General features: G+C 44.6%; 1 protein-coding gene across 1 annotated transcript; it reads right to left on the bottom strand.

Moving 5' to 3' along the window:
- Nucleotides 1–9,797: 9,797 nt before the first annotated feature.
- On the bottom strand, nt 9,798–11,881 carry LOC109778406 (cytochrome P450 CYP94D108). The gene has a single exon (XM_020336959.4). It carries the CDS (start codon nt 11,703–11,705, stop codon nt 10,119–10,121), a length of 1,587 nt encoding a protein of 528 aa, XP_020192548.1. The 5' UTR covers nt 11,706–11,881; the 3' UTR covers nt 9,798–10,118.
- Between the last annotated feature and the right edge of the window lie 223 nt (nt 11,882–12,104).

Here is a 12,104-nt window from a genome sequence, read left to right as displayed (position 1 = left end):
TCGAAACAACGAGTGCCTCCAACTAACAACAGTCCCGGGGGAGTTTTGTTGCAATTATTTTGATTTGGTTTGCATAAAGCAGGGACTGGGCATCCCGGTGACCAGCCATTTTCTCGTGAGTGAGGAGCGGAGTCCACTCCTCTTGAGAATAACCCGCCTAACATGGAAGATAAGGACAGCCCTAGTTGATACATGAGCTATTCGAGCATACAAAACAGAATTTCATTTGAAGGTTTAGAGTTTGGCACATACAAATTTACTTGGAACGGCAGGTAGATACCGCATATAGGAAGGTATAGTGGACTCATATGGAATAACTTTGGGGTTTAAGGGATTGGATGCACAAGCAGTATTCCCGCTTAGTACAAGTGAAGGCTAACAAAAGACTGGGAAGCGACCAACTAGAGAGCGATAACAGTCATGAACATGCATTAAAATTAATGAACATTGAGTGCAAGCATGAGTAGGATATAATCCACCGTGAACATAAATATCGTGAAGGCTATGTTGATTTGTTTCAACTACAAGTGTGAACATGTGCCAAGTCAAGTCACTTGAATCATACAAAGGAGGATACCACCCCATCATACCACATCACAACCATTTTAATAGCATGTTGGCACGCGAGGTAAACCATTATAAACTCCTAGATAATTAAGCATGGCATAAGCAACTATAATCTCTAATTGTCATTGCAAACATGTTTATTCATAATAGGCTGAATCAGGAACGATGAACTAATCATATTTACAAAAACAAGAGAGGTCGATTTCATACCAGCTTCTCTTATCTCAATCAATTCATCATATATCATCATTATTGCCTTTCACTTGCACGACCGAACGATGTGAATAATAATAATAGTGCACGTGCATTGGACTAAGCTAGAATCTGCGAGCATTCAATAAACAGGAGAAGACAAGGCAATATGGGCCCTTGGTTAAATCAACAATAATGCATATAAGAGCCACTTCAACAATTTCATTATGGTCTTCTCCTATCGACCCCCAAAGAAAAGAAAATAAATAAAACTATTTACATGGGAAAGCTCCCAACAAGCAAAAGAAGAATGGGAAATCTTTTTGGGTTTTCCTTTTAATTATAACTACTACAGCAAGAAAGTAAACTAGCTAAAAGCTACCACTAATTTTTTTGGTTTTTTCTTTAAAGTTTATCAAACACACAAGAAGAAAGCAGGAAAAAGGAAAATAAACTAGCATGGATAATATAGTGAAAGAGTATGAGCACCGAAAACTAGCAACGAGTGTGTAAACATAAATGTAATGTCGGTGGGAAATACGTACTCCCCCAAGCTTAGGCTTTTGGCCTAAGTTGGTTTATTGCCACGGATGGCCTGGCGGATATCCATAGTTGTAGTTGGGGTTGTACTGAGATGCAGCGGCTATTGCATCGTGGGCTGCGGCTTGGAGGCGAGCTGCCCTCGTCCTCCTTTCGTACTTATTTGCCTCCTCCCTGGTTATAAAATGTCTCCCCTTTGCCTGAAAGTCAAAGAGAGTAGGGGCAGGGAGAACAATATTGACGGCGTGACGCCTATCAAAGATTAGTCGGTACTGGAGAGGTGGTTCATTCCTCTCGACAACCTGATGGAGAACCATAGCATTAAAGTCTAGATAAGTAGGAGGCAATTCAATATCATCATCGCGTATGGTTACACCAAGAAAATCAGCTAAGCGGGTTGCATAAATTCCGTCAAAGAAATCTCCATTAAATCTATTATGATGCAACCTACGTGCAACAATGGCTCCCAAATTATAAGATTTATCTCCTAACACAGCACTCCTAAGAATACTGAGGTCAGGGACACACATGTGACATACTTCATTCTTACCATTTATGCACCTACCTATGATGAGAGCAAAATAATATATAGCAGGAAAATGAATGCTCCCTATGGTAGCTTGTGCTATATCTCTAGATTCCCCCACAGTTATACTAGCAAGAAAATCTCTAAATTTAGATTTGCGAGGTTCACTAGTACTACCCCATTGTGGAAGTTTGCAAGCAGTAGTAAAATCCTCTAAGTCCATAGTATAAGAATTTTCATAAAGATCAAACAGGACAGTTTGAGAATTGCGTGAAGATGAAAATTCAAACCTCCTCACAAAGGAACTAGTGAGATAGTGGTACTGACGGCACTTTTCTGCCTCGAAGCTCACAAGATCAGCGTTACGCAAATATGCGTTAAATTCTTCCTTGATTCCCGCTCGATCCATAAAGTCTTCTGAAGGCCATTCACAAGGCCGCACTGGAGCGTCCCTTGGTGGTTCATCGTTAGCATCTGCAAGCCTGGGTCCTTGCTTCCTTGAAGAACCACCTTGGTACATTTTCCTAAACATATTTCTTCCTCTGAAAAAATTCTGAAAATTTTAGTAACTTCAAATAAAAGTGAACCAAGCTCAACAAAATTGATAGCAACTACTCCCACAAGTGCCTAGAGACTATATCATGCATTAGAACTACTTGAAACCATATAAATTTGACATGCAAGCTCAAGAACATGGTCACCTAGGCAGCACAAATTTGCAATGAATAAAGCACTAGAACAAAAACTAATTTGACCAATGGAGGAGTCACATACCAAAGAACAATCCCCCAAAGCAGTTTTGTGAGAGGTGCTTTGAGCAAGGAGATCGAAAATCGCAGCAAAATGAGCTAGAACTCGTGCTTGAGCTGGATGGTGATTTTTTTTGGGAGGAAGAAGAAGCGTGTGGGTGCAGGAATAAGTGGAGGGGAGCCACCGTGGGCCCACGAGGCAGGGGGCGCACCCTGTAGGGGTGGGCGCGCCCTGGACCCTCGTGGCCAGGTGCTTGCTCCCCCTATTGTGTTCTGAGTGCCAGATATTCTCAAATATTCCAGAAAAAATTATATTTCAATTTCGGGGCATTTGGAGAACTTTTATTTTCGGGGTATTTTTATATTGCACGGATAATTCAGAAAACTGACAGAAAATACTATTTTTACTTTATTTCAACTAAATAACAGAAAGTAAAAGGAGGGTACAGAAGGTTGTGCCTTCTAAATTCATCCATCTCATGCTCATCAAAAGGAATCCACTAACAAGGTTGATCAAGTCTTGTCAACAAACTCATTCTGAATAACATGGAACCGGAGAAATTTCGAATAACAATATGTTACCTCAACGGGGATATGCACATCCCCAATAATAAGAATATCATATCTCTTCTTGACAGTAGGTAGAGGAAATTCAAAACCTCCAAAAATAATCGATGGAATTTTTCCAATAGAATTGATACTGTGAACTTGAGGTTGTTTCCTCGGTAAGTGTACCGTATGCTCATTACCATTAACATGAAAAGTGACATTGCCTTTGTTCCAATCAATAACAGCCCCTGCAGTATTCAAAAAAGGTCTTCCAAGAATAATAGACATACTATCGTCCTCGGGAATATCAAGAATAACAAAGTCTGTTAAAATAGTAACATTTGCAACCACAACAGGCACATCCTCACAAATACCGACAGGTATAGCAGTTGATTTATCAGCCATTTGCAAAGATATTTCAGTAGGTGTCAACTTATTCAAATCAAGTCTACGATATAAAGAGAGAGGCATAACACTAACACCGGCTCCAAGATCACATAAAGCAGTTCTAACATAATTTCTTTAGTGGAGCATGGTATAGTTGGTACTCATGGATCTCCAAGTTTCTTAGGTATTCCACCCTTAAAAGTATAATTAGCAAGCATGGTGGAAATTTCAGCTTCCGATATCTTTCTTTTATTTGTAACAATTTCTTTCATGTACTTAGCATAAGGATTCATTTTGAGCATATCAGTTAAACGCATACGCAAGAAGATAGATCTAATCATTTTAGCAAAGCGCTCAAAATCCTCATCATCCTTTTTCTTGGATGGTTTCGGAGGAAAAGGCATGCGTTTCTGAACCCATGGTTCTCTTTCTTTACCGTGTTTCCTAGCAACAAAGTCTCTCTTATCATAATGTTGATTCTTTGATTGTGGGTTATCAAAATCAACAGCAGGTTCAATTTCTGCATCATTATCATTACTAGGTTGAGCATCAACATGAACATCATCATTAACATTTTCACTAGTTTCATGTTCATTACCAGATTGTGTTTCAGCATCAGAAATAAAAATATTATTGGGATTCTCAGGTGTGTCTACAACAGGTTCACTAGAAGCATGCAAAGTCCTATCATTTTTCTTTTTCTTCTTTTTAGAAGGACTAGGTGCATCTATATTAGTTCTTTGAGAATCTTGCTCAATTCTCTTAGAATGACCTTCATGATACAAAGGTTCCTGAGTCATTTTACCAGTTCTAGTAGCCACTCTAACAACATAGTTATTATTTTTACTATTCAATTCATTGAGCAAATCATTCTGAGCTTTAAGTACTTGTTCTACTTGATTGGTAACCATAGAAGCATGTTTACTAATGAGTTTAAGTTCATCTTTAACTCTAGACATATAATCACCCAAGTGTTCAATCATATAAGCATTTTTTTAATTGTCTACCAAAATAAGCATTAAAATCTTCTTGCTTAACCATAAAGTTATCAAACTCATCCAAACATTGGCTAGCAAACTTAGTAGGAGGGATTTCAGCTTTATCATATCTATAGAGAGAATTTACCTTTACTACCTGTGTCGGGTTATCAAGACCATGAGTTTCTTCAATAGGTGATGAATTAAGACCATATATTTCCTCAACAGGCGGTAAATTAAGACCATGTATTTCTTCAACAGGAGGTAAATTCTTAACATCTTCAGCTTTAATACCTTTTTCTTTCATAGATTTCTTTGCCTCTTGCATATCTTCAGGACTGAGAAATAGAACACCTCTTTTCTTTGGAGTTGGTTTAGGAATAGGTTCAGGATCTGGCTCAGGAAGTGTTCAATTATTTTCATTTGTCAACATATTATTCAATAGAATTTCAGCTTCATCCGGTGTTCTTTCCCTGAAAACAGAACCAGCAAAACTATCCAGGTAATCTCTGGAAGCATCGGTTAGTCCATTATAAAAGATATCAAGTATTTCATTTTTCTTAAGAGGATGATTAGGCAAAGCATTAAGTAATTGGAGAAGCCTCCCCCAAGCTTGTGAGAGACTCTCTTCTTCAATTTGCACAAAATTGTATATATCCCTTAAAGCAGCTTGTTTCTTATGAGCAGGGAAATATTTAGCAGAGAAGTAATAAATCATATCCTGGGGACTACGCACACAACCAGGATCAAGTTAGTTGAACCATATTTTAGAATCACCCTTTAATGAGAACGGAAATATTTTAAGGATATAAAAGTAACGAGTTCTCTCATCATTAGTGAACAGGGTGGCTATATCATTTAATTTAGTAAGATGTGCCACAATAGTTTCAGATTCATAGTCATAGAAAGGATCAGACTCAACCAAAGTAATTATATCAGGATCAATAGAGAATTCATAATCCTTATCAGTAACAAAGATAGGTGAAGTAGCATAAGCAGGATCATATTTCATTCTAGCATTCAGAGTTTTTTGTTTAAGCTTAGCTAATAATTTCTTAAGATCACTTCTATCATTGCAAGCAAGAAAGTCTCTTTTAGTTTCTTCATCCATAACATAGCCCTCAGGCACAACAGGTAATTCATATTTATTGGGAGAGCCTTCATCATCACTCTCATCAATATTACCAGTTTCAATAATTTCATTCTCTCTAGCCCTAGCAAGTTGTTCATCAAGAAATTCACCAAATGGCACAGTAGTATCAAGCATAGAAGTAGTTTCATCATAAGTATCATGCATAACAGAAGTGGCATCATCAATAACATGCGACATATCAGAATTAATAGCAGAAGCAGGTTTAGGTGTCGCAAGTTTACTCAAAACAGGAGGTGAATCAAGTGCAGAGCTAGATGGCATTTCCTTACCTCCCCTCGTAGTTGAGGGATAAATTTTTGTTTTCGCGTCTTTCAAGTTCTTCGTAGTGACCAGCAGATATAAATCCCAAGTGACTCAAAGAATAGAGCTATGCTCCCCGGCAACAGCGCCAGAAAATAGACTTGATAACCCACAAGTATAGGGGATCGCAACAGTTTTCGAGGGTAGAGTATTCAACCCAAATTTATTGATTCGACACAAGGGGAGCCAAAGAATATTCTCAAGTATTAGCAGTTGAGTTGTCAATTCAACCACACCTGAATAACATAGTATCTGCAGCAAAGTATTTAGTAGCAAAGTAATATGGAAGTAACGGTAACGATGGCAAAAGTAATATTTTTTGGTTTTGTAGTGATTGTAACAGTAGCAACGGAAAAGTAAATAAGCAAAGAACAATATGTGAAAAGCTCGTAGGCATTGGATCGGTGATGGAGAATTATGCCGATGTGGTTCATCATGTAACAATCATAACATAGGGTGACACAGAACTAGCTCCAATTCATCAATGTAATGTAGGCATGTATTCCGAATATAGTCATACATGCTTATGGAAAAGAACTTGCATGCCATCTTTTGTCCTACCCTCCCGTGGCAGCGGGGTCCTAACAAAAACTAAGGGATATTAAGGCCTCCTTTTAATAGAGTACCGGACCAAAGCATTAACACATAGTGAATACATGAACTCCTCAAACTATGGTCATCACCGGGAGTGGTCCCGATTATTGTCACTTCGGGGTTGCCGGATCATAACACATAGTAGGTGACTATAGACTTGCAAGATAGGATCAAGAACTCACATATATTCATGAAAACATAATAGGTTCAGATCTGAAATCATGGCACTCGGGCCCTAGTGACAAGCATTAAGCATAGCAAAGTCATAGCAACATCAATCTCATAACATAATGGATACTAGGGATCAAACCCTAACAAAACTAACTCGATTACATGATAAATCTCATCCAAACCATCACCGTCCAGCAAGCCTACGGTGGAATTACTCACGCACGGCGGTGAGCATCATGAAATTGGTGATGGAGGATGGTTGATGATGACGACAGTGACGGATTCCCCTCTCCGGAGCCCCGAACGGATTCCAGATCAGCCCTCCCGAGAGAGTTTAGGGCTTGGCGGCGGCTCCGTATCGTAAAACGCGATGAATCTTTCTCTCTGATTTTTTTCTTCCCGAACACGAATATATGGAGTTGGAGTTGAGGTCGGTGGAGCGACAGGGGGCCCACGAGGCAGGGGCGCGCCCTCCACCCTCGTGGACAGGTGGTGGGCCCCCTGGCCTTGATTCTTTCGCCAATATTTTTAATATTTTCCAAAAATAAGTTCCGTGGAGTTTCAGGTCATTCCGAGAACTTTTGTTTCTGCACATAAATAACACCATGGCAATTCTGCTGAAAACAACGTCAGTCCGGGTTAGTTCCATTCAAATCATGCAAGTTAGAGTCCAAAACAAGGGCAAAAGTGTTTGGAAAAGTAGATACGACGGAGACGTATCAGACGCTGACGATGAGCAGATGCTGGACGAAGATGAAGGGGTGGACGGATGGCGCGGCTTGGGTGAGCGACCGGCAGCGGTGATGAGGAAGCAGAGCGGTGGCAATGACCTGAGAAGGTGGCGGTGGAGGCTAGGTTGCGAGTGTGGCGGCGGTGCTCGAAGTAGGCGAGGAGAACCCAACAACATGACGAAGACCGACGCGGACGACTGCGTTCCCGTGCCAAGGAAGGTGGCGCAGCGCATTCCACGTGAAAGTCGACACGCGGAGACGGTAGAGTGGAGCTACGGCCCGAAGGGGCGACGCAGCGGCAGCGTGCTAGTCAGAGCAATGGCAGAAGACCTCGGGACGCCGGCGTGGACCACGTGTCGCGATGCTATGGCACGAAGGGATGACGCAACGATGACACGAGGGTCGGTGCAGCCATGGGGACGGTCTCGGAGCGACAGTGTGGACCCCGTGCATAAGTTTGGCCTCTAAACCATTGATCCGTGGGGAAGTTTCATGAACATTGGAAATGTTCGCAGTACGCGAACGATATGATCATTTTGGTTGAAAATAATGATCTATGTTTTTTTGCTTCTCTGTTTTAAAGTGGTGGTGGACAATTCTTAATACTGCTCCTGGGTTGCTATGGTTTGATATTTTTAAAACCAAATACTTCCCTAACTGTAGCCTTCTGTGTCCTTCTGTAATTGGGGGCTCCCAGTTCTGGCGACAATTCGTTAAAATTAGTGATGAATTTCTCTCACATGTTAAGTTTGTTGTTGGGATGGCGCGTATGGTTGTTTTTGGCTAGACTGATGGCATGGTGATGTTCATTTAAGCTCTTCCTTCCCTGTGCTCTTCTCCTATTGTGCCTCACCGGGGATTTGCATCTTGGAGCTCTCTCACAATTATTGGGACCTTGAGTTTCGTTGGGTTCTGTCTCCTGTAGAGTTGTAAGAGTGGCATCGTCTCGCTATCATCGTCTTTGTGCTTTCGAAGATGGGTGACTTGATGACCTGGCCCCACTCTTCATCTGGGTCCTTTACGGTTAAGTCGATGTACTCTAGACTTATTGAAATATTGAGGGTTCTATTACCAACAAGTTTAAGGATATTTGGCGTGCCGGATTCCTTGAAGATGCATTTTTTCATCTGGCAAGCCATGTGTGGTAGGTTGCCGGCCTTGGACCAAATTCGCAAACGAAATGGGCCAACGTCTGAGTTTTGTGCGCTTTGTGCTGTGTGGGAAGACACTGACCACATCTTGTTCATGTGTGATTTGGCTGCTTTGTTTTGGAGTTGCATCCATTCATGACTGGGTGTGATTTGGGCTCCCACTTTGTTTGCTGAATTACATCCTCTCTTCGGGACCTTATTTTGGTTTGTTTTTCTGCCATGTGCTGGGTTTTGTGGATGACTAGAAATAGTTCATGATTGAACATTCTTTTCCTAACTAGCCCGGTGACTGCCTTTGCAAACTTCTTACCTTTTTACATTAGTGGAAACCATTGACTAAAGCTCGAGACAAAGAGGCTACGGAGCTATTGATCTCTCGCGTCCGGGCTATGATGATACCCATCTATCATCCTGATCAAGCTCATGTGCCTTAGGATGTACTCCTTCCATTCCACAATGTAAAGTGACTGTCGCAGTTTTCCATGTTGATTAAATTTATGGTTAAATTTAATTCTCGAAAAACACGAGCGCACTACATTATGGAATAGAGGGAGTAGTTGGTGCTCTGCGAGTTGGTCGTTCTTTTGTGCGTTGGTTGATGGCTGGTGTGTCATATTTGTATGTTATTGTTGCATGAGCAGCCGTACACTTTATTCATGTATCCCGCCCCTATGGGTGTTTATCTATGTGAACCGGTGACCGTTGCTAGATGGCTTTATCTATAAAGTCAGGCTATGTGAACTGGTGACTGTGCCGAACTTATACTTCATGTTTTAATTACTGATGTGAAGAGTTTCAATCTTGTACGTGCTCTAGGAATCATTTTGATGCAAATTATCAGCTACTAATTCATATCAATGATGCAGAGATTTGAATTTATGCAATATAGCTACTTTGGAGACGCAGTTCAAACTCTATGCAGAGAAAAGCGCAGCCAAACACCATTAAGATTAATTCATGTTTAAGCATGTTGTTGCGACTAGATATAATTCTCCGAGTCTCAATGGCGAGCGCAAAGCAACTTTTTTTTCAACTATTAAAATTCAAAGACACGTCTTTGCAATAAAATTTGAGACAACTTGCTTCACAATTGCATGATAATATACACTGAAAGATAATTAGCAACTAAAATACCTTCTGATGAAATTAATAGAAAACATGATCATTGGAAGCATAGAGGCAAATTTGAACTAATTCAAATGTAATGATATTTTTATAGCGCCCAAGCAAAACCTTGTTGTAATATTAGTATATTATATTTTTTCACACTGGATATTTATTTTATCAACTTGATTTGGTCTCCCTATATGTGCAAATCCTGGCTCCATCACTGTTTTTCCATGGCACTAAATCCATGGAAGTCTTTGGGAGCCAAAGCGTGAAAAGATACCACACAAGATCGAGCTTGATGATGGACCAACAGCCCAAGTAGAAACGCCCTATGAAACCATCCGCCCCGGTGAATCCATCTTTCACTCACTGGCATTCTTCTACACGGTTATCATCCAAAGCAGATTTTCCGTCATCTTACTCAATTCACTCTAGCCTTCACACTCACCGGGAGCCCGTCCGCCATCCGCAACGTCAGCGAGGCCACCTGCCGCGGCCGGTACGCGCCGTCCACCGCCAATTCGAACTCCTCAAGCACGCATGCCACGATAGACTTCATCTGGATATACGCCATTTCCTTTCCCAGGCAAATTCTTGGCCCCGCGTGGAACGCCATGTACCGGAACGGGCTCTCCGGCCGGAACGTCCCCTCCGCCGGGTCAAGCCACCGCTCCGGCCGGTACGCCAGCGCGTCCTTTCCCCACACGGACTCCATCCGCCCCATTGCATACGAGTTGTACGCCACGAACCACCCCGCCCCCACCGCCGTGCCGTCCGGAAGAACGTCCGCGGCCTTCGCTTGCAGCGAGTTCACCGGCACCGGCGGGTACAGTCGCATTGACTCCGTGATGGCCGCGTGCACGTAGTGCATCTCCCTCAGCTCGTCGAGGTCGAACCCGGCTCTGCCGAGGTCGCAGATCGCTCGGCGGGCGCGCACGGCGGCGACGTCGTCGCGGATGCGGCGCTCCACGTCCGGGCGCGAAGACAGCAGCCAGAAGAACCAGCTGAGCGAGGAGGACGTCGTCTCCCGTCCGGCGAGCAGGAAGCTGATCACCACGTCGCGGAGTGCCCTCCCGGTGTAGCTCTCGCCCTGGCTCACCATGAACCGCGACAGGAGGTCGTGCTTCTCGCATCCCATGCTCATCTCCTCCCGCCGCGACCGGATGATGCGATCGGCGAAGCCATGCACTATGGCGATGGACTCGCGCAGCCGCCGCTCGGAACCCAGGTTGAGCGCCTTCTTTATCTTCCAGAATCCTGGGACGGCGTACCGGAACCTGCCCGCGCTGAGATTGGCCGCGTCCCGGAACGCGTCGGCGAACCTGCTGCTCGCGGTCCCGGTGCTCTCGACCTCCGGGCAAGAATTGCCGTCGTCTCCGTCCCCGTCCGAGAGCTGGCGGGGGTCGTGGTCGAAGGCGACGCGGCAGATATTGTCGAACGCGTACCGCTCGAGCGTGTCCTGCAGGTCGAGGTGGCCGCCGGAGCCGGCGGCACGGCGCAGCAGCGGGAGGAGCCTGCCGTGGAGCTCGCTGTGCACGCTTCGTGCCACGAAGAGGCGCAGCGAGCGCGTGTTGAACTCGTAGCTGGCCGCCTTCCGCTGCGCGCGCCACGCCTCGCCGTCGGCGTTGAAGATGCCCCGGCCGAGGAAGTCGTGGAGCAGCGACGCGAAGCGCGGGCCCTTGGGGTAGTTGTCGAAGCTGGCGCGCATGATGTGCTCCAGATTCGCCGGGTTGGCGGTGATGACGCCCCGGATGCCGCCCGGCCGGCGGAACACGAGCGTGCAGGTGGGCTGGCGCGCGAGCACCTCGGTGAGCCAGTCCAGTATGCGGTGCCGGTTCGCCAGGAACTGCGGCAGGTGGCCGAGCAGCGGGTACGGCCGCAGCAGCCCCGGCGCGCTCTGCCGCTGCGCCGCCGCCTTCTTGTCGACGACCCTCCACGCGGCGAGGACGAAGAGAGCGCCGAGGGAGAAGAGCGGCAGCAGCAGGAAGGCTGCCAGTGCGATTGCCATGGTCGATCGCTAGCGAACTGGACTGCGCCTACCGTGCCAGGAAATTCGTGTGGTTTATCTCCATGGGCCTGTGGAATGTAGGTGGGCGTACGGGAAGATGATAAGGCAGAGGAGTAAAAGAGTGTGGCGCTGATCTGGAAGCGCCTCCGCCGCAGGTGATTTCTTGTGCCGGAAGCGCCTCCGGTCTGCCGCCGCTATATACGTTGGACTGGTAGTGGGTGCCGCGTAACGGGAGACCTGATGTGGACTTTTCGTTGGTTCAATAACGAACCGTCAGCCATTCGCCATGAACTGCGTCACATTCGGCGGATCGGAAGATATTCCGATTTTATGCTCCACATAACCGTTTGCATATGTTTTTGTTAACGTACTTCCAAGCGCAACATATGTCTGTCCCCC

This window comes from Aegilops tauschii, chromosome 4 (genome assembly GCF_002575655.3).
Source record: "Aegilops tauschii subsp. strangulata cultivar AL8/78 chromosome 4, Aet v6.0, whole genome shotgun sequence".
NCBI lineage: Eukaryota > Viridiplantae > Streptophyta > Magnoliopsida > Poales > Poaceae > Aegilops > Aegilops tauschii.
Note: the sequence above shows the minus strand (reverse complement) of the source record. Positions and strands in the feature narration are given on the sequence as shown.